Source organism: Corvus cornix, chromosome 8, assembly GCF_000738735.6.
Source record: "Corvus cornix cornix isolate S_Up_H32 chromosome 8, ASM73873v5, whole genome shotgun sequence".
Taxonomy (NCBI): domain Eukaryota; kingdom Metazoa; phylum Chordata; class Aves; order Passeriformes; family Corvidae; genus Corvus; species Corvus cornix.
In genome coordinates this window covers 27,652,692-27,675,608 of record NC_046338.1, presented here as the reverse complement: position 1 = coordinate 27,675,608, position 22,917 = coordinate 27,652,692, and the positions used below count along the sequence as shown (strand labels likewise).

General features: G+C 43.0%; 1 protein-coding gene across 1 annotated transcript in view; it reads right to left on the bottom strand.

Annotated features, from left to right (window-relative positions):
* The window catches only part of HMCN1 (hemicentin 1), a 173,542-nt gene that overhangs the window by 126,189 nt on the left and 24,436 nt on the right, over nucleotides 1-22,917 (bottom strand). The window contains 5 exon segments of the mRNA XM_039555766.1: nucleotides 2,764-2,870; nucleotides 4,016-4,187; nucleotides 11,645-11,767; nucleotides 12,302-12,460; nucleotides 16,261-16,331. Coding sequence (XP_039411700.1) covers nucleotides 2,764-2,870; nucleotides 4,016-4,187; nucleotides 11,645-11,767; nucleotides 12,302-12,460; nucleotides 16,261-16,331 — 632 coding nt within the window.

The following is a 22,917-nucleotide window of genomic DNA, read 5'->3' as shown; positions in this document are numbered from 1 at the left end:
ACGTGCTAGTGCCTGCAAAGGCAGTGATCTGGCAGTTAGGACCTTACTGTTACAAATTCTACTAGAAAATGGTGAGTGAATCAGAACTCAACAGAAAAATCTGTGCATTAAAAGTGTTTCTCTTCCCCAGCCAAAGGCACAGCTGGAAAGCAGAGGGTGCACAGGTACCTCTCCCCTCTGGTCTGTACCTTTGTACCCTCACCTTGTCATTCTGCTTCAACCACCAAAAAACAAATCAGAACCACCCCCACCCATCCATCACCCTTGAACAGCCTGAGCTTCAGGGTCTGAAGAGTACAGCTGCTTTGGTCTTTCATCTTAAAGAAGATAAAGTAATTATAAGTTACTTCGTATGTTTCTATGCAGAGAAAGAAAGGTCAACTGCTACTTCCCAAAGGTGCAGAGGAACCCATGGCTTTTCCTCCTCACCTACTTCCACACTCTTCCAGTGTCTGGAAGGTTCCACTGAACTTTCCCTGGAGTTTTACCTGGTCCATTCTCAAATTCCTGCAGCCCTCTGGAAGAGAGGTTACTCCAGAGAACCCCTCTGCCACCGCTGCATGAGAGTATCAAATTAAACAGTTGTTTCTTATAACTAACAACCTTGGGACAGGCATTAGACACCATGACAAATCGATGCCTATCTGATTAAAACAACATATTTCCTTCTATTTGGTTAACCTTTCACTCCAGAAATAGCACCACTAAAGCCTTTTTTACATAAGCCAGCTGTTAACAATACAAAGAAATATTTAATTGTGCCAAACAACTCAAGGTATCAAGCCTTAATTGGCAGTTAAAATTTCATTAGACAAACTCAGTGATAAAGTTCTGTTTTTATAGCTTGGTGCATCTGTATAAGGAGCTTATGGTGTGAATAAAATTTTCACAAAGCTTAAGTCATAAAATCTTTGTGTTAAATAAGCCAAGCCAGTGACTAAAGCGAAGTAAACAATCCACAGAAAAATATACCGGGAAATCATTTCTCTTTATGAAGTACTCAGACCTTTGGATATTTGTGAGTTTTAAGGCCAAAATAACCTTATAAAATTTTACCATTTCCTAATATAAATAAATACATCTCTCACTGTCGTGTCTAGGATCTGGGGGTCTCTAGGCAAACACCAGGAATTAGCCTTATCACACAGGACTGCTTTCCAACTGTTATCTTTAAGTCTCTTCTCATTATTTCTAGTTGAACATGGATTACAGAGACTGTACATTAGTGTTTCCCCTCCCAGGCTGGATGAGTATCATCAAAAGAGCAAATACAGATTTGTGACAGATGCTTTCCTATCTTGCAAACAACATCAAAAAACTGCCCAAAATACAGGTATCATGAAGAAATGCATGACCTGGCTTGCTCATAAAAGTTAGATTAAAATATTTCAACTACATATTCAAGAGATGCTCTTCATTTTTAAATACATCAATTTGAATGTGTTATTCATGCTCTCCACAGAGCTGAAGACAGCATTATTCTGAGCTTAGAAAAAAAGCCAAAAAACCCTCCCAACCCCCCAAAAACTCTCAGGCCCTGCCTGCAGGAGCAGCCTGATGGCTTGGCAGGGCTGCTGTCCTGCTGCCAGGAGTGCATGCCACCAGTGGCAGCCTGGGCATGGGGGACTGTTGGCTCTCCTCCCCAGCAGTTCCTGCAGCCCAGCACTCAGGTGCTGGCCCACACCAGTGGCTCAGCTCACATCACACAGCCAGGAGCACACAGGGCTCTTCCTGCACTGTCCCTCTGGGCTGCAGGGCACTGCATGTTTGCTGCACTGATCCCTCACCCTAAAAGTCTCCAACAAGTGACAGAAGTGAATCCTAAGGCACTGACTGTAGGAAAAGGTCTCAGGACCCAGTGTGGCTCATGTTACCATATCCAGCAGGACCCAAACCTTTTTCTTTTTCATTTTTAACAGCCTACCAGGTTGTCTGTGTATTGGAGTTTTCAGCACTTTTGGTGATAGGATCATGGAATTGGAAGGAACATTAAAAGGTCACCCAGTGCCAACCCCTGCCATGGGCAGGGACACCTTCCACTAGCCCAGGTTGCTCCAAGCCCTGTCCAGCCTGGCCTTGGACACTTCAGGGGCAGCCACAGCTTCTCTGGGCACCCTGTGCCAGGGCCTCCCCACCCTCACAGGGAACAATTCCTTCCCAAGAGCCCCATCCAGCCCTGCCCTCTGGCAGTTTAATACCTTTCCCTCTTGTCCCATCACTATCTGCCCATATAAAAAGTCCCTGTCCCTCTTTTTGATAAGCCCCCCGTCCTAGGCAGACATTCAAACAATTCTCCCCTGAGCTGCTGAGCTCAACATGCTTTTGTAGCTGCAGTTCTGCAGCAGGATCAACAGCTTCCCCCAGGGATGTATGTGAATTAATGATCCTTTTCAAAACACCTCTGTGCTTAGGGTAGGGACAATGCACAGCAGGATCCATTCAGCACTGCCTATAAAGTGCCTCACCCGGGTGCCTTCCCCTCCAAAAATGACTGTAGAGTATTTACACTGCTACCATAGAACAGTTCAGTCAGAAGGGATCCACACCAGTAGGCTTGTTTCCACATCTATTTAGGAAAGCTGAGATCATACAGCTTTACCTACATAAAGAGGTATACAACAATATTAAATACAAGATCACAGGACATTTACTGTAACACAGTAAAACAGCTGTGAGTATCTATGATAAATAACATAGTAAATCATTATACAACCCCCTTATATGCTACAGGACAATCATACATGGGTTCTGCAATAACTTTACCTTGATTGTCCATGTTCCAGGCTCTGGATCTTTGACATTTACTACCTTCGCAGAGTTGTGGATATTTAGCAATTCGTTCAGTCCTGATCCCTTACTGAGCTGCTTGCCTGAAAAAACAGAAACAGGAAGTAAATACAGGATGGAGTAAACACAGTATTGCTTAAAAAAACCAGAGAGTAAATACAATGTTGTTGTTTTGTACCAATGTATTTCTGATACTTGACTTACTACTTAGCAGTCAATGACATTTACAACTGCCAAAATTCTCTATAATTCTTTGACAGAATACTGAAAACTTTCATTTATATGTGGGCGGTTGTGTGCAGGAATTGGGTCTCTAGAGAGGGATTTTGCGTCCTCAAGGCTGACCCTGAAGAACCATCAGCCCTAAAACTCAGCTGGCTCTTTCACAGCACTAAAGGGAAAGAGGAAGTGGAGACTGGGATGTCCCAGTGCCCATTTTCAAAACCTATTAGACGTGCCTTGAGTAATTGCAGTGAAACCCCATGGATTTAGATGCATGGAGCTGATCTATGAGAAAGGGGTCACAGCTTCAGCAAAGCCTGACACTTGCACCCAGGACTGTGTGTTGGCATGGCCGGAATACAGACACTGAGCAAATCTCTTTCCTGTAAACAAGAATGCCTCAGTGCAGGACAGACCAGACCACATTGCAGGGAACCCATCCTGGGCATAAAATATTTCCAAGATATTAAAACTTAAGCTACATCCTCAGGCAAAAGGCATTCAGAGAATACAAAATATGATTTGAATTTATTTCTGGAGTGCTGTTCCAAGTTCCTAAGGCATCAACATAGTAATAGACAATAGATTTGTTTAAAATAGCTTCAATTACAAATTAGCTCCAAACCTGTCATGGCATTTCCCATCACACACTGCTCAGCTGGAGATGGGCAGAGGAGACAGGTTTGGTTCTGAATGTTCTCACAGCTCAAAAAAGCCAGACCATGGTTGAACTCTCCTCACATAAAACCATCGTGTACAACCCTTAAATGATGGTTCAGGGAATACATAAAGAGATGAAAGGCAAAAGTGCCCAGCAATTCGGGATGCAAGGACAAACAGTAACAAAGAAGATGGAGGTGAGATGAAGTGGACAGAATAAGGAAGTTTTCCAGCGTCCTCCAAGTGAAAAAAAAAACATAGAATATTGGGGGAAAAAATGAAATATCAGAAGAGATTTTTCCTTCTCGTTTTTCACTATCACAAAAGAAAGTATAAAGTACTTCACCTAAAGGATTATGAATCTCAATTGCTGGTGAAGGACCACTCAAGGACACGGTAACTTCCTTCAGACTGGGATCAAAAGGGATCTGCCAAGTATTTACAGCCATGGACAGATGGTCTGTAGACAAGAGATGCACTTTGGAGGCTTGAACTGCTTCTTCAACCCATTTTAACACCTAGAAGAGAAAAGAACAGTTGTTACTATACTGTCAGCAGTACTGGCTGTTGAAACAGTTTCTGATAAAATGCTTGTCTCTACGGTAGAGATTCCGTATTAATTTATTTTTAAAATGTGAATACTTAAAGGAAATGAAATTTTGACAGAAGACACTGGCAAAGCCATGGTCAGCATGGTGTTTAAAGGAGTACACTAGCACACCTGGATACATCTCTACACAACAACCACAGGTCCTTTAAAAAGGAATTAGGGATACAAACCTATGGACATTTCTAGTCATCAAGTTTGAGTTGCATGAAGCAACAAGGAAAATTTCCTCATCCAGATGTACCAAGTAATTGCTATCTGTGGACTTTTCCAGGGTTTTTTTCCCCTAAAACACCTAATACAAATTACTGTTAGGCACAGCACAGAGGTGGGACTAGAGGGGAACACGGCTTTGGAAGGTATGTCCCTGCAGGACATGGAGGCTCCCACGCCAGGGACAGGACAGCAGCCCATGGGAGAGACCACAGTGAAGGAGAGGAAAGGTGTGAGGAGGAAGAGCAGCCAAGAGAAACCCTTGTGTACTGACCACAATTCCTGGTGGCACTGGAGAAGGGAGGAGGAACTGGGGGAGAAGTTGAGGTGGGCGAGTGGAGGCAAAGGTGTTCCTACTTGTCTTTGCTTCCCACTGCCTGAAGGAATAATTAAATATCTATTTTAATTGGCAACAAATTAATTTCCCTTAAGTCAACTTAGTCTTGCCCTCAACAACAACTGGTGATTTCCCTGTTTTTATCTCAACCCAGAAGCTTCCTCAACCCATTCCTCCTCTGCATGGGGTAAGTGGCTGAGAGGGAGCTCGACAATCAGCCAAGAGAAACCCACCACAACCAATCCAACCTCCCCAGAAACATACCTGGTTTGTCAAACTATATGATTTTGCATCACCTCTGTACATCACAGAGCTGCAGCATATTTTTTAAATCCTACTGAAGCAATATTGGCTTTGTATAACACTATGAATGTGACTCTCAGTAATACTGAACCGTGATCTTAAGTTGCAGTTGACTACGGTGGCATTGAAGAAACATCTTGTAAAGGAGAACCATCTTCTGATTATGTCAGTTCAAAACTTGGAAACCAACAATAAACTAACCTGGATGTGTTACCCATCAGTACTGGGGGTCTCTGGGGCAAGTCCTTCAACCTAGGACCCAATTCAACACACTGCTCAAAAGAACCTCATTCCCCTGGTTCATTGGGCATAACTTACCTTGAAAAATGGAAATATGCTATAGGTTTGTGTGTGAGATGACTTTGTGATAGAAACTAGATTCCAGTGTACTTGTTCTCATACGTTACAGTATTAATGCCCAGCAACCTTTGTGCTAAGATGAAATAAGTTTAAATAAGTGAAGGGTGTCATTGAAAACACATTTGAAATGGTGGAGGCAGGTTTTCATCAATGATTCCCCCTCCACTCTAAGGAATGCCCCACCTGAGTCGTGCTGAGTGCCCCCAGCACAGGGTGAGACTGCACTGACCAGGTGTCCCCTCCCCAAGGGTGTGCATGAGTGAGGTGCTTGGGCGTGTTTGCAAAAGAACATACCCAAAAAATCACAGTAAAATTGCCTGTGCTGCTCAAAGCCCTGCAGTAACGTGGCCCAAGAGAGAACTGGGGTTTGTGCAACAGCTGGTGACACCAGCTAGGGAGCAACTTGTGTTTGCTTTAGACAAGCCTGGAACAGGAATCACAAGGCTTCAAAAAGATCCAACTCATTTAGGTTCTACTTTACAAATTACACATCTGGGTCCAAATATGCTTCCAAAGGAATTTCAGTGTTCTTACTCAGAGTGAGATGAGCATGACACTTTTTTGTATGACATATATGGCAAAGTTCCCATTTAATTCTAGGATCTCACCTCCACAGGTAAGTTTTTAAATGGATTGTAAAATTCAATGAACCCATAGGAACTTCAGTTTCTGAGTTTTTCAAGATCAAAACTGAAAATGGAAGGAACAGAGTGACCCAGCTGTCTGCAGTCTGGCAGCAGCTTGCTTGTGTAAGTTCAATAGGCAATTCTGGGAGATCCATTTCCCAACCCTGTCATTCCAAAGAGGTTTGCAATACTGCTGTAACACTGGTTTGGAAGCAGGTTTTTTCTCCTCTGGGACCTTTACAGAAAGCCCCCCAAACAACAGCAGCTTTTGTTGTTCTGCCAAAACGTGACGTGACGAATATTATTAGAGGGGGAAGGGCAAATACAGCAATGATTTATAACATTTCCCCGGAAAATTTGCTCTTGCAACCTGCCCTGCTGTCAGGTCATTTCTTGGAATGCATACTGAAACCTGGAAAATCTGTGGAGCATGGTCTCTATTCCCATTTGTTTATTCTGGGACTCAAGAATATTTCTCAAGCAGTCAAAGCAACAGGATTTCAGGTTAACTGTTTCATTGCTTGAGTAAATTTGGGTTCATACTTATACCCAAAGAGGAAAAATATTCTAGTAATGTTTTTAAATGCACATCAAAAAATGTAACTGAGACAGTGCATGAGAAAATAATACTGTAAAAATAAAACATAAATTATATATGTAACTATAACATGTATGAAAACCACACGACTGAAGTTCTGGTGTTGGATCTCAAGCTCTTCAAAGTTAGGAACCACAAGAACTAAGCCTGCCTGCTTTCAACTGCCTTTCAAAAGCCTTTCTGCAGTTGCTTTATGACAGACCTTAGATACATGATCATGGTTTATTTTTTCCAGAGATTCCAAATTCCATAGAAACCAGAGAAAGACCAGCTGTAACTATTTGTTTTTCCCTGCTTTGTTTGGCATTCACTATACATTATGTATCTTCAGAACAGAAGCATTCAGCTGCCTTTCCCATGAAACCACTCCTCCTTTTTCTATGAAAATGGATAATGCCTGCCTGGGACGAGGGAGAACAGAAGGCAAGAGACAGGGATGTGCAAGAAACCTTCATTTTAAACTGCAATTTTGAACTTTTGACTTTGTCACCTGCATTGTATCCTTGAAAAGGCGTGAAGGGGCCTTTTACATCTTTAACTGAGCGAAACAAGATTTCAAATTGCTTTCTCTGCAGCATCATCCAAATACACACTGGTCACACACAGCAGGGACCTGTAACACCAACCTGAGCTGTGCTGGCGTAACCCTTGGGTTGCCATCCCCTGGGAGGACTAAGAGCCAGCAGAAATGGGATGCTCTCCAGTGGGTTTTAGGGACCTCTGTTCACAGCAGAGCACTCCTGAGTGAACACCACCAGACGCTTTCCCTGTGATCTTACAGACAATACCCTTCAGCACCTTCCCCACAACAACCCCTTTTGCACCATCCCCTCTAAATGTTCTGCCACCAGTCTTGTCTTCAGTCCCCCCTCAATGTCGTCTCATCCACTGCATCGCGTTCATTCACAGGCTTCTCACCCAATCCCAAACTCTCTTTTTTTCCCCATATAGGTTCATCCAGCTTTCAAGTCACTCAACAATACCCCCTTCTTCCATCAAAGTCAAAGCTGTGCCTCTACATCATTCTCAGTTCTCCTCCCATCAATGTTCTGTACACGGAAGATCCAATTCTACTTATTTTAAAAATCAGGAAGAAAGATGTATTTTTAAGGAGTCTAAGGATAATTTTCCCTTCTTACAGAAAGGTCAGAATAAGAAAAATCAAGTGCTCCAACACTAAAAGAAGTGGAAAAAGACCACTCACCAGCTCAGTCCTCGTGAACTCCCAGCTCTATCCACACTGATCAGTCCAGTTCATCAGACACAGGAATGACTCATTTTTGCCACAATCAATCAAAATGACCTGGAGACATAACCTGAACTGCCAGTGACTAATAAATCTCCACTATTTTCCACAGCACCACATTCACACTCTGCTGATCATCACAGTTCATCTCAACACCCACTCTGGCATCAGTACAAACCTGTGGGCATCACAACCCCTTAGAGGAATTTCCTTACAGTAGGGTAATTAGGTGTGGTGTAATGTAACTTCAGTTCAAGTCAAAATTAGTACCTTCTGGAAATTGGACACAGTTATGAAAATAGAGAATCTGCTCCTAACAGGGAATTTAACTCATGTTTGATACATATTCTCGATGCCGTGAGAATAGAACCTGAGGGAGCAGCTGGAGCTGGGTCAGGGAGGGTCAGGCTAGAGATCAAGGAAAAGGTTCTTCCCCCAGAGGGTGCTGGGGCACTGACCAGGCTCTCCAGGGAATGGGCACGGCCCCAAGGCTGCCAGAGCTCCAGGAGTGTTTGGACACCGCTCCCAGGGATGCACAGGGTGGGACTGTTGGGGTGCCTGTGCAGGGCCAGGGGTTGGACTCAATCCTTGCAGCTCCCCTCCAGCTCAGGATATTCTGTGATTCATTTAAATTTCAAGCAATTGTTGCAAATTAAGCCCTGAGTCTACAAAAGCAACCAGAGAAATCTCACCCTAAAGAAACACATTTCAAAACCAGGACTTCAGTGCTTTGATAAAGCACTTTGATAAAGGCTTTCCAAGACACTGGGGACAAAGTTTCAGAATATTACAACCTTATAATGGTTTGTGTTGGAAGGTACATTAAAACCCATCTTGTCTCACACCCCTGCCATAGGCAGGAACACCTTCACTAGTCCAGGTTGTTCAGAGCCCCAACACAGGCCTTGAACACTCCCAGAGATGGGGCCTTGATACCCTAACTACATAAATGCTCTCATTTATCTAATGCACAGTAATCACAGTGAGTTTGTAAAAATAGGACCTTCACCCCAGACTCTTAGATGAGCTACCTTCAGCAGGTAAGTGGAGATACTTATGCATTTCATGCTTTGCTGGACTGAACCCAACACAACTTTGTCAAGCACCAATAATTTTGTGCAAGTTAATTGTAGTATTTGAAATCAGAAGATGTTTTTCACAAGTAAAAAAAAAGGCACGAAATTTTCAGTGTTGCCCGTACACAAGCACTGGATGTGTATCAAGTACTGTTTTGCTGTGTTTCCTTATATCTAGCTTAGAATATTGCTTCATTCTGCACTTAATGCTCAAAGGGCAAGAACAAGAGGTATAGTTTGAAACTTTATACACTAAAAATAGCTTTGTTTGGGTTTTTGGGGGGTAGAATAATCAAAATGTTTTAACAAAACAAGCCATTGATTTGGCAGGGTACTCGGCAGGGACTTTGTAGCTGTTCCCTAATCCCCAGTCCAGCACTGGCTGTCTCTGGGCCCACAACGGTGAGTGTGCTTCAGCATTTATAAACTGCATTCTTTACACATCATCGACTCCTCAGAGAAAAAGGAGGGCAAGTGTGATTGTTTGATTGCTGCTGAATCCTGCCTGAGGGCTATCCCATAAACAGCTGATCAGATCTCTTCGAGATGTCCTGTTTGTTGGCATCCACCCACTGGTGGATGTGCTTCTTGGAATCAATGCTGATCCAGAACTGAAACCGCAGAGAAGTTTTATTGGGGATGGCAGCAATTTGGTCAACTCATTTTCATAGTCACTTGGCCCAGACACAGATTTATGTAAGGTCAATAATCACTAAAATTGCAGAGTCTTTTGGGTTCGGTTTTAACACAAACTGTTCAGCAGTTATTGTGGAAGACTTCTGAAAGTGATTTAGGGTTTGGTTTTTTTCCACCTTAGGCAATCTCTCACACTGCTTAAGCATCTCTTTCCAGTGGCCACAGGCTGTATTTTTCCCTCCCTCTCAGAAAAACCCTGCAAAATTATCACCTACTGATTTCACCCTCGGCTCTTGTGCAGAGGTGAGGCCCTGGTACAGGCTGACCAGAGAGGCTGTGGCTTCCCCATCCCTGGAAGTGTCCAAGGCCAGGTTGGACAGGGCTTGGAGCAACCTGGGATAGTGGAATGTGCCCCTGCCCATGGCAGGGGATGGGGAATGAGATGATCTTCAAGATATCTTGCAACCCAGGAGTCATTTTATGACTCTACAATTTTAGGATTATTTACTCAAAAGAAATGTTGAGATAAAGCTGGGAGGGGGTGAAAGTGGCTACTGAAACCCCCTGCTTAAAACCTTACCCAAAATTCCAAGACAGTCTATCCTTTCTGGCAGAAGATGGCGTTCTTAGAAACAGGGAAGTGCCAAGTTCAGAAAGCAGCAGCAGGCAGCCAGGAGAGCAGCTTGTGCCAGCTCCACTCCAGAACATGGTGCTGCCTAGAACCTACAAATGGTTTTATTTGCTCACTTCTACCTCCCAAAGGCAGGAGAAAACAAAATCACAACAATCAAACCAAAACTTTATCCTAAAACTCCCTCCTGGCAAAGAGCATTTCCCACTGGCAGTATCAGAGGGTCACAGAATGGGTTGGGTTGGAAGGGCCCTTAAAGACCATCTCATTTCATGATGATCCCTTCTGTACAAAGGGGTTTCATGGAGTGTCACAGAGAAGTTTTACCCTTCATACATAATAGAAAAATGCAAGCCAGGATCTGCACAGAACAAGCAGGTAATTTCTCTTCCTCCAAATTTTAACCCAACTTTTGGAGGATAAATCTTCTGGGAAGTTTCTCCTTTTGACCACCTTCACATCACTGGCAACAGCTTCTATCATTCCCAATGAGAACTTCAATTTTTATAAGCAACAGCTGTAGAAAAATGCAATTTATGTCCAACATTTATCATTGTCCAAATTTTAGGACAGAAAGAAGGAACAAACTAGAGTAAATTTTTATTTTAAAACCTCAGCTAGTTATTGCTATACTGGGGATTCAAAGGGGAATGTTTACAACATTTATAAACAACTCCAGCTCTCCAGATAAATACCATGTGATTTCACCTCTCTCCAAACTGTTTTCTCACGCACTTCTGCAGTTTCATTTCTGTCTGAGACTCACCGGCATTCCCAAAGGAAATAGTCGTTCATGGCTGTGGGCGAGGAGCCACAGCTACCAGGAGGGCAGCAGAAGTGGCAAAAGTATTGCAATGATAACCTCAATTAAAAAGTTACTTCCATGACTCTGTGAACAATGGAAACCTGAGAGTTCACACTATCTATCCTATGTGGGGAACATTTTTGTCCAGGCTAAGTAGCAGCTCACCAAACGCTCATTTAAAGCTGATACTGGGCTCTTGTTCTGAGCAGAAAGGCCACAGGGCTACGCAGAGCCCAGAACTGCTCTTTTTTTAAAAGCTCTTCTCTTCTGGCACAGGCAGAGGGAAGCTGGGGAGGTTCTGGTGAGATGCGGCCCTTCACACTTCCCTAATGTCAACAAAAGTCACAGAATTGCATCCTGATATAGAAGATGGAGAAAGGAAGGGAGGGAAAGCTGGAACAGAGTCCACATACTAAAAGCAGAACATTTAGAAGTTCCCCCTTCTGCTCCCTAACCCACCATCAGGTCCCTTTAAAGATTTAGAGTATAACTCTTGCCTTGTTTTCTTTATCTACTGCAAAACTCAAGCAAAGTTACCTCATTAACTTGTTTTTTGTCCAAGTGAAAAACTTGACCAGAACTTGTTGAGGCAATTTCTTCATAGACCTTGTAACCAATATGATCCCTGTCATCACAGTCTCCAGTCAGCACAAATACCACCTGGATTAAAGAAAAATCAGTAAATCATTGGGCACATGTGCACAGGTGAGGAAAGCATTGCCAAGGCAGCATTAAGGCAAGACAACAGAAGAATGCGTCTCTTGGGATGGGTTTGTTACTTTGCATGGATAGAGTCATTGCACTCAGTACTGACGGAAAAATCTAAGCAGAAGAAAAGGAACAGACAAAAATCCCTTTAAAAATCAATCAGCCCTGTTATTTACACAATACTTCTTTTAGAACAACATTAAAAAATCTACATAAGTGATAAGCTGGCCAAAACCACATCTACTGGTAGAAGATTCAGTTGCATTATTTAATTCACAATAATAAAAGGAATATTCCACTCAGTTTTTCCTTAACCAGATCAGTTAACTCTACAAAAATTTTAAAAATCCTTAGAATGCAGTATTATGGTCCCTTCTGTAAAAAGACTTCACCGAGTGTCACACAGGAGAATTCTATCCTTTGTCATTGAGCAAAGCAGAGCATTAAACACACAACCCAGCTGGGAAATGCAAATCCCCTCGTTACCTGTGACTGTTTCTGTTGGATGAGTTGAAGCACTTCATGGGTCAGTCTGTAATCCTTGGATCGGGCATCAGTAAATACATAGATGAAAGAGCCAGGCAGGGAAATTTCTAGAGCAATCTTTATTGCCCCAATGCTCATCTCTGGACAGTCTCCACCACCCTATTCACAAGTAGAAAGAAAACATAACTTTTTTTTTTTTTTTTTACGGAAGAAAACATACCAAATAAGTTACTTTCTTTTGGGACCTTCAAGACAGATGCTTCCTCAGCCTCTGATCATTTATTCACCTTTTCCACCCTAAGGATTTTATGGTTTCTGCAGAGTATTGTCACACACTCACAAGCAGCAACTGCAACAATTCCAAAGAGAAAATAAAGTGAAAGGAAGAGCCCTGACGTTGGCTGGTGTCATGCTCACTCTCATCCATGTTGTGCTCAGCTCCAGCTCTTGTGACAGCCCCGTTTCCCACACTCACATGCTCTGTTCCTGGCTGACAACTCCTCTGCTCTGGTAGCACACAGCAGTCACGGGAGGTCAGGGGCACAGACAGATGGGAAATGATCCCAGGCAGGCAGTGCCGAGCTCCAGGAGCATCTCTGGACACCAGAGCAGCAAAATCCTGTCCTGGACCCCACCCTGGGACAGGGAGCTCAGCAGAGGGCACAGGTGCTGTGCTCCCACAGCTCTGCATTGCAGCAGCTGCAGAGCTGGAGGTTTTTCAGAACCTGTGTTCAATCAAAATGCTTCCAAGTATGATTTTATCTTTAGAGGAAGGGATTAGTTCCTCTCCCTAAATTAAGAATTCAGGAGAAATACTGTTTAAATAAAAGCTCACTAACTTACATAAAAATTAACTTGGCATATTGAAGACAGAACTCTCCAAAGAGCTGATACAAACTGTAAAACCTGCCCCATCATCTACAACAGATCTCTGCACATTCAATATTAAATATAAAATTTATTTCTTTTATTTTTACAATCAACATGCCTTCACACATATGTATATACAAATCTACACATGCTGAGAAAGAAGAAGGCAAAAAGAGAGCAGTCCTTCATACTCAAGAATTATGTTTGTCCTCAGTGAAATGTTCATGTTGGGAACAAATTTAATCTATCAGTATCCTTAATCCAATTTCAAAGCAAGAATATCAATAAGTTTCTCACCTATGCTAAAGAACAAGCACATGGTCACTGTTCTTTCTGTAAGTCATATAAGAACCATTGTTCTTTTCCAAAGTCAGTTCTCCTAAATGTAGCCTTACTTTTATGGGAAAAGCAGGTGGTAGACTCCAGACAGCCTAAAATGCAAGAGAGAACTCTCCAAGAAGATTTTTGACACACAGAACTTTATCTTGGCAATGTCTATACAGTCCAGTGGGACACATCAGTATATCCAAGTTCTTTCAGCAGAAGACTCTTCCACATAAAGCTTTAATTTGTGGGCAAAGTCAAAATAATAGCTAATTTCTACAGACACCTACTTGGAACAGGAAAATTTCTATTCCCACTTCAAGTCTACTTGATTATCATCTCATAATATTCTATATGGCAGCATCTGTTTTCTGCATAGAACATGAAAAGCACTACTGATCTAAATGGTTGTTCTGAGAACAAGCATGGACTTTTTTATTCCCATAATGTAGAATAATACTCTTAAAAGGCAGCTGGTAGAACAACAAAACATCATCATCATGAAATGGTTTCGATTGGAAGGACCTTAAAGTTCATCCAGTGCCAACCTCTGCCATGGGCAGGGACACCTTCCACTAGCCCAGCTTGCTCCAAGCCCATCCAACCTGGCCTTGGACACTTCCAGGGATCCAGGGGCAGCCACAGCTTCTCTGGGCACCCTGTGCCAGGGCCTCCCCCCCCCCTCACAGGCAGAATTGCTTCCTAACATTTAACATTTAGTATTGCCTTTACTCAAAGAAAAAAAGTAGAAAAATTTCCATTCAGTATTTCCTACCTTCCTCTCCAAATTGAAATTAAATACAACTACCTAGTTGGTAGCTGGAAAAGCTGAGGTGAGTCAAGCTCAGGAAGCTTCATTTTCCCTCCAGTTTAAACAGGCCCACAGAAACACACAAAAAAATCTCCTTAACAAAAAAAAAAAAAAAAAAAAAAAAAAAAAAGACATTAAGGAGCCATTCCTGCCCAAGTCCACGTTCTTATCACGCTGTCCACAAGAATGATTCACAGTTAATTACTGATGAAATATAGGAGATACCTCCTAAGCTGATCCTGTATCCAAGCAGTATGTCCTTTATCACTCTGAATGTAAAAAGAACAGGGCCCAGTTTCTGCAGTGAAATGTACACAGTCCAATTTCTACCCGATGTCAAATGCCAGCCAAGTGACCCTCCAACTATTCTATGACATGAATGGAAAACAAGAGCTGGGCTTACCCTGACATTTAGGGAGGGCAAGTTGAGCATATTTTGATATAATATGTTTTATATGTCAGACGCTTTGAAATAATTTCTCTTCACCTTCATTTTAGCTTTATTCATTAATGAGCGTATTTAGTCCTTTCTCAAAATGAACCCAGCTCAAAAGCTCCTCTACCTCCACAACATTCACTCTTGCATCTTTTCTCAGTCTTTTTGGAAAAATACTGGTAACAAACCTGTAGAAAGTGTTCACGTTTTCTCTACTGCAAGATGACCTATTGGTCCTGTTCTAATCATTTTTTGATTTCTATTTTGGCCCTTCACCAATACAATGGATGAATACAAGTCAGTGTCAGCCTTCATACAGCAGAATGAGCACATCTTGAAAGTAATTATGAAATATGCGATCAGCCAGCATTAAAGAAAGAAATCTAAAATTCACTAGACAGAAACTTTTAATTGATTAGAAATGAAGAGTTTGAAATTCCCAAAAGCTTCACCTAAATCACCCACCTTTTAGAAACAGCTGCAATTACCGTCCAGTATAACTATGGAGGAAACAAAACATGAAAACTGGATGGAGTTTCGAAGTTTAAATTTCCCCATGAAGGAGAAAACTGCAATAGCTATTGTTTTCTCTTGATTTCAAACCTTCTGCCAACTTTTAAAGTAATCTTCAAGCAATCTGTTCTTACATGGATTACACCATGTGCCAGTTTCTGAGGGAGAGCCTGTCTGGCACTACTGACTCCAGCAAGGTTCACCACAGGTCAGAAGCATTTTCCTTGGTTAAAGATAAGATAATAGCAACACATGTTCTGTCAGTAAGGATAACTCCATTCCCATACCTCCCCCTTTCTTTACATTACCTGAGGGAGCAGCTGGAGCTGGGTCAGGGAGGGTCAGGCTGGAGATCAAGGAAAAGGTTCTTCCCCCAGAGGGTGCTGGGGCACTGCCCAGGCTCTCCAGGGAATGGGCACGGCCCCGAGGCTGCCAGAGCTCCAGGAGCGTTTGGACACCGCTCCCAGGGATGCACAGGGTGGGATTGTTGGGGTGCCTGTGCAGGGCCAGGGGCTGGGCTGGATGGTCCCTGTGGGTTCCTTCCAGCTCAGGATATTCTGTGATTCTAAGAAGCCTTTGAATCAGTAAGTGCCAAGTAATGCACGGCAGGGAAGGCAGTGCCTATGGAAAACCTGACGGGTCTTACAGTCCTCTTGTTTGAATGGTGTTCATGGAATATAATTTCCAGAACACAGTAAAAGTCCATAAAAGTGTCTGTGGACAAGTGGCAGGACTAATGAAAATGCCAACTAAATGTTAACATTACCTAACTATTCCTTCTTGTGTCATCGAACCGTGTCTCCACACGATGTAAACTAAAACAATGGAATGAAGCATAATCCCAAATTAGAATGAGCAGGAAGATGACAGTTTGTGCAGGCAAAATGACAGAGGTAAGTGATCTACCTCCTCATGAATGCTTGCAGCAGGAATATCAGCACAAGAGGAAAGATTAGCATGAGGAAACAGTCTTTGCTAGAACCACATAAGAAACAAGTTACTCACCTGAACATAAAGTTCCCTAAGTTCAAACTGAAATTTCTTGGGATCTGTGGTTATTGTCACTGGACCAATTTCTAGAATGAAACATGAAGAAAACACAGAGTTATCAAAAGACATATGGTAGTAAAAAAATGAAACTAAAAGCATCAAACAGAAAGAAATAGTAGGGAATGATATCCCCAGTACTGAAACCTATGATTTCAAATCTGGTAACTTTAATATCATTCCAGTATTACCAATCTCTGTGTCTTAAACATTTATAGGCACATAAAGCCTTTCACCTTTGATTTTGATCAAACATTTAATTGTTCTTAGTAATAAAAAGCGAACAAAAATTCCCAGAACAAATGTTGCTGGACCAAGAAATAATGTATTTTTCCAGAAAGAGGCTCTTCAGACTGGAGAAAAAGAGACTTTGGGAAAACCTTATAGCAGCCTTCCAGAGCCTAAAGGGGCTCCAAGGGAGTTGGAGAGGGACGTTGGACAAGGGCCTGGAGAGACAGGACAAGGGGGAACGGCTTCAAACTTAAGGAGATCAGATACTGGGGAAGCAATTCTTCCCTGTGAGGGCGGGCAGGCCCTGGCACAGGGTGCCCAGAGAAGCTGGATCCTGGAAGTGTCCAAGGCCAGGTTGGATGGGGCTTGGAGCAACCTGGGCTAGTGGAAGGTGTCCCTGCCCATGGCAGGGGTAGGCACTGGATGGGCTTTAAGGTCCCTTCCAACCCAAAGCATGCCATGATTTTGTGTTTCTAGGTAAACATGAAGAGGCCTCTCTGGACAGAACACACATATGTGGCTTTGCAATTTTACTCATGTAAAAAAAAAGAAAGAGAAAAAAAGATATGTGCCAGAACTCTTCCCTGAAAAAAACCCCATACCTCTGGAAAAATCCCAGTGTGAGCCCTATCCCCAATCCCAGCCCATCTAGCAGGAGCTGCCAGAAAGAACGAAAGCAGAAAGAACGAAAGCTTTATTCATGGCATTTGCCATGTCTTTGTCTACTGAGGAAGGGCAGGATGTCCAAGTGAAATTGCCTGGAGTATGTAACAGCAGCCCATATGTGAGCATTTCTCAGTCCCACAGAGCTGTCCCTCTGCCTCTCACACAGCTGCCTTCCTGATTGGTATCAAATGTGATTCCAGCCAGCTGGTTCCTGTGCCATGATTTCCTGCCTGCTCACCTCAATCTGCCTTGGCACCGGTGCCCTTCATTCTTTGCCTGGCCTGGGCAGGCATTGCTGCCTTGGCCATGGGCACTCGCCCAGCTCAGCAAGAGCAGTCAGAATGCTCTGCCAAAAATCAATAAATAAACACACTCACACACAAAAATGAAGAGATTTCTACCAGTTGAGTGCTCCAAAGCACTCAAAGAGATCAGCTGAGTCCCAACAGACCAAATGGGGCACAATTCTGCTGTCAGGGTAAAAGCCAAGCATGAAACTGCAGCAGTGCCAATTTAATACAGCTGCAGCTCACAGGGAAGTGCTGCCTCAGCAGACCTCACAACACTTTCCAAGCTCTATAAAAGTTAATATGCACTTACCTTCCATATAATACAGACAGTTTTCTTTCTTAAACAGTCCAAAGTTTTATTTCACTGGAGTTACAACAGCCATCGCTAAGGTCTACTTTAATCACACCAGTATTTGCTGGGCAGGCTCTATTTATGAGTGTCTTTAGGTTTAATTTGTTTCAAAGTCACCCATGAGATCACACAAAATCTTTCCTAGACTATTAAACTGTCCTTAGGGGTTTTTTGTATGGCTGTGAGTCATTTATCTGTGAATGCCATGTACTAAAATGCTGCACTATCATTAAAAGAGCCATTATAAGGACTCACTGTTCCTTCACATACCTCATCCCGCTGTGCTCCCACTCCTCCCACTCCACCTGGCACCATTCTCCTTTGGGTGTCCTTTAAAGCAAACACCTGCAATAAAGCTACCTCCAAATTGTTTTGCTTCCAAGCTCCCCCTTGCCAAGCACTGTTCTAAAGCACGTCACTGACTGGGGTTTATCCATACAGTAACCCCATTAGCTCCATTATTCCCATCCCACTGAGGGATTCAGTGTTTCAGTCTAGGGCAGTAAATCCTTTGGAAAGGCTTTCTTACCCTATAAAATAAAGATCTGAAAAGCAACACTCCTTCGGCTAAGCTAAAACAGCCCATCAGGTCAGACGGGCGGAGAACTTGGCCTCGTTCCTCTGCAGGCAGCACAGGCTGGCTCCAGCAGCGCCGATGCCAAGCGCAGCCCGGCCAGCTTCCTGCAGGAGCACGGCTGCGGCCGCCCTCTGCTGAGAGCTCAACGAAGAGCTCAGCTGGGAAACGGCACTCGGGCCACGAGTCAGAAACACAGTGTGGCACAGTCAGCATCAAGTGCTGTGGGCAGGACAGAGCAGAGAACCCCGCAGGAGCCGTGCAGGGGCAGATGTTCCCAGCTGATTCCACAACTAAGGCCACGTCTGAATGGTGATGGGGCTCTTCCTCACCACCTGAACACTCACCAGCTTGTCCCAAAAAAACTCAGCAGCTGTCCTTCACATGCTGTTGTGTCACCAGCTTATGTGACCTGCCTGTCAGAAAAGCTTTAATAGCCTTAAGCCAGCTTTAGTTTCTTTCATCCTCATTCTGTGACCTCCAAGTGCAGCCCAAGTAAGGCTGTTTCACCAACACAGGTAAACACAGGCCTTCAAAGTGTCCAGAATATTAAAAAGTGAGAGGGCATTATGAGAAGTGCTTTAAATTTACTTACCAAGCATAGTTTAAACCTATCACTCCAAACACAGAATATTTACTCAGAAACTACACTCTGTAAACACACCAAGCAGAAGAAAAGCATACATTTTTTAGCTTCATTAGTTCTTTAGGTAAAGCTTGACACATGGAACACTCTAACAGAATACAGAATCACAGGGTGGTTTGGGTTGGAAGGGAAAAGCCCATCCAGTCCCACCCTCTGCCATGGGCAGGAACACCTTCCACTAGCCCAGGCTGCTCCAAGCCTCGTCCGGCCTGGCCTTGGACACTTCCAGGGATGAGGAGGTATGGTTTTCCATTCTCATGCTGCAATCTGAATCGATTTTTAGGGACCAATATGGGAATATTTGGGACTGGTTTCTTGTAGAGGTCTCTCCATTGCTCACTACTCCAAAACTTTCCTGGTCACCCAGAGGGAGCTGTGCAAACGTGGAAAAGCTGACACAGCCCCAGAATGGCAGCGAGTCTTTGTGAGGCACCAACTCAACCCTCAGGCCTCACAAGTACAGCGTAAATGCCAGCTCTTCCAGACTGACTCAGGAATCCAAGAATCAAATGCTGCAGACACACAAACCAGTAACAGCGGAAAGGAAATGTTTTAAAGGAATGGCTGCACATCCCTGAGCAAAGCGTGGACTTCCAAAACTGAAATCACAAAACTCAATGTAGCCACCGTGGTATCTGAGCTTGTACCTAAGCAATTAAACAACTACGACAACATAAAACTGAATAACACAGAGATCAAGGATTTTGATACTTCCTTTCTGGGGCAAGTCTTGTAAAAACCACCTCATTGGTAAATAAGGAGAAAAGCCCACAGCAACCTGAGAAACTGGCCATTCCAAAAGGCCCTGCTGTTTTTCCATGGCTTTCTGCCACACCTCAAATGGCCACGTGTTTATGTGAGCATTAAGCTGAGCAGCAAGCACATTGGGAAAACCACAGATTTCCCCATGACACACAATCACACATAATTACCGCTGATGGTGATTGCAAATTTGGCACTCCCCTACAGAGTCCTGACCACAGAACATATCTGCACCAAATGTCTGCTTTGGACAGCTGGGTGCTTCAGGAGATCTAGCAAAGGAATATGGAAGCCATTTGCCTACCTCTCATCAACTCAGAACACTGGATTTGTTTGTTCCAGAAGGAATAAAAAAGCTCTAAATGATACTTGGTAGCTGAAGGAATTTTGGCAGAGATGCTAAACCTTGTGGAGTGCTCTCACCCACAGAATTCCTTCTTCTAATTCACAACAAGGATGTTTTGCTAATGCAAAGCCATATCCAGGATTAAAACCAACTTACTAAATAAATAAAGCGAAGATATCCCCCCAAAAAGCCTCCACACCACTGAATACTTCCAAGGAAATATAGATTTCAAAACTATGACTTAGGGACCCATGTGGAAATATTTGGGACTGGTTTGTTGTGGGGGTCTCTCCATTGCTCACTACTCCAAAACTTTCCTGGTCACCCAGAGGGAGCTGTGCAAAGGTGAAAAATGAAAAAGAAAAATAGAAAAAGAAAAAACCCCAAACCTACCACAGAATAGTGACAAATCTCTAATATCCCAATAACAACAATAATTATTATTATATTATATATAATAATACCATAATAATTACACTATATGTTATATTATACAACTACATTAATTATATACTAATAAAAACTAGTATTATAGTTATTAGTATATTTAATTATCTCTTCATTACACAGTACACACAGTAAAAGCCTGGGTGACAATTATCTTCCACATTCTTTTTTATTTATGAGTGGACTGACAAGTCTAGCACTGGGCTATGGCAATTCAGACAGTTTTTGAGATCAGAGGACTAATATGAGTTTCACATATCCATATATATAAATCCTCACCTACTCATTTATATATATGTGTGTGTGTGTACATGCATATCCAATAATTTTCACCACAAATGAAGAGATGCTGAAGGATTAGGAGTAATCAGATAGGACAGCTGAAATGCCTAAAGCAAGATCCCTGCCAAAAGAAGCTGGTGTACAATTATCCCCTAAGAGCCATTTACTAAGGGTGCTGAACACCGAGGTTTATCTGATTTAACGCTCTTCTCAGAGAAAGACGAGAACTGCGTCCAATCCATTGCAAAGCTCTGCTTACAGTTCCTCTGAATGCCTTTAGAAGCAGCCACCGCCAAGAGTTAAGAGAATAAGAACATTGGTAGAGCTACTCCCAGCCAGGCTCCAGCCAGCTGTCCATCCTGAGGGCACAGAAGCAGAAACCTGCAATTTCCCAACAGCAAATTGGGTCCTGCACGCTCTTCCCACTCAGATCCCTCACGAGCTGCCACTGGAAGTGCTTCACAGAGCTCTCCTTCCCCCTTGAGGGAGGGTCAACACAGAGGTGAGACTACATAAAAGAAAACCACTTGTAACTGCCATCTCAAATGATAGTCAATAGTTTTGTTCCTCACACAGCTGACAAATACATGCACACAGGATCAGAAGCTGTTTTATAGCATTATGTTTTAATGCACCTAAAAAAATGCTGCTCCATTTTAACGGATTGCAAATTTCTGCTGTAGACTACCAAACCAAGCAGCTGACTCTGAAAATATAAGCTAGAAAAATATCACTAATCCCCACCTAGTAAAGAAAGACCAAACTTAAAGCCTTGTGCTTCATCCTCTGAAGTGAAGGGTACCCTCAGCTCCCATTCAGATGATGGGAGCTGTGTGGACAAACACCTTGATGAATTCTTCCAGGAGCACAGACAGCACTGGAGATGCTGCCTACAGTCATGAGCCCCCTGTGGCTAACACACATCCCACTGGAAAGACCCTCCCAGTGGATTCAGGGAGCGCTGAGTAAGCCAAGATCCTTAGCACTAGAACATGTAATAAGTTATTTAAAGTTTCTCCCTAAATGATATTCCCTCATGAGTCAGCTGCTTTCAGATTCTAACCTGGCTGTAATTAATTATTTGAAGAGCCCAAAAACTGCAGTTAGCAACTTTTACCAGATTCTTAACCAGAGAGAAAGGAGCCAAACCAGCCCAGCAAGCTCACGTTTCCTTAACACACTCATTGTTTTTATTTTTTAAATGGTTTTTCAGCCTCATGACTTATGACTATTAAGTCTAACAGCAGACAGGAAGGAGTCAGACTGCTCACAGTTTTTCACCCAGTTTTTCATGAGTTGGCTCTTCACAGACAAACCAGATAGATTATCCTGGGAATTGCAGAGCCCTGCTACGCAGCCCAATCCAGTGCCAGTGGAGCTGATAAAGCTCCATCCTCACAGATGGCAAGGGCCACCACCCTCATGCATCAAACTCTTCACCTCAGGACAGTGGCAAAGCCTGGCTGAAATTCAGTGACCAAATATCTAACACAAGCTTTACTAACAATGTGCCTCAGTAAGTGCCACGTTTGTGTTGCTATTTCCCATTGTTGTAACAGTTATGAGCTCATGACTTTTTTTTTTTTTTTAAAGGAAACTAACAATGACAAAAAAGAAGCATTATAAATGCTTCATTTCTTGGAAAAGAAAAGCTCACTTGGAGACCCACAGTGGATAAAATCTAATATTCTCATCTTTTGTCTGTTGCAACAAGCACTAAGTTTAGCTTATGGGCCTCAAGTGCAGTTGTCTAAAAGTTACTAATCACATGCAGTAAGAAACAATAAAAATCAGGGACAGATTTGCCCAGCACAGTAACAGCCAGCACACTGTTAACTCCACCTTCTGAGAACTCACAAACCACAGGGCGTGCAGAGCAACCTCCTCCACCCAGAGACAGTTAAAATAAACCCATGTTTGCTACAAATGCTCTCTTAAATGGGTGATGCACAAAACAGTCTTGGAGATCCTCAAGACCTGTGCATGGGTGGTACATCACACTAACCATGGAATCCTGAT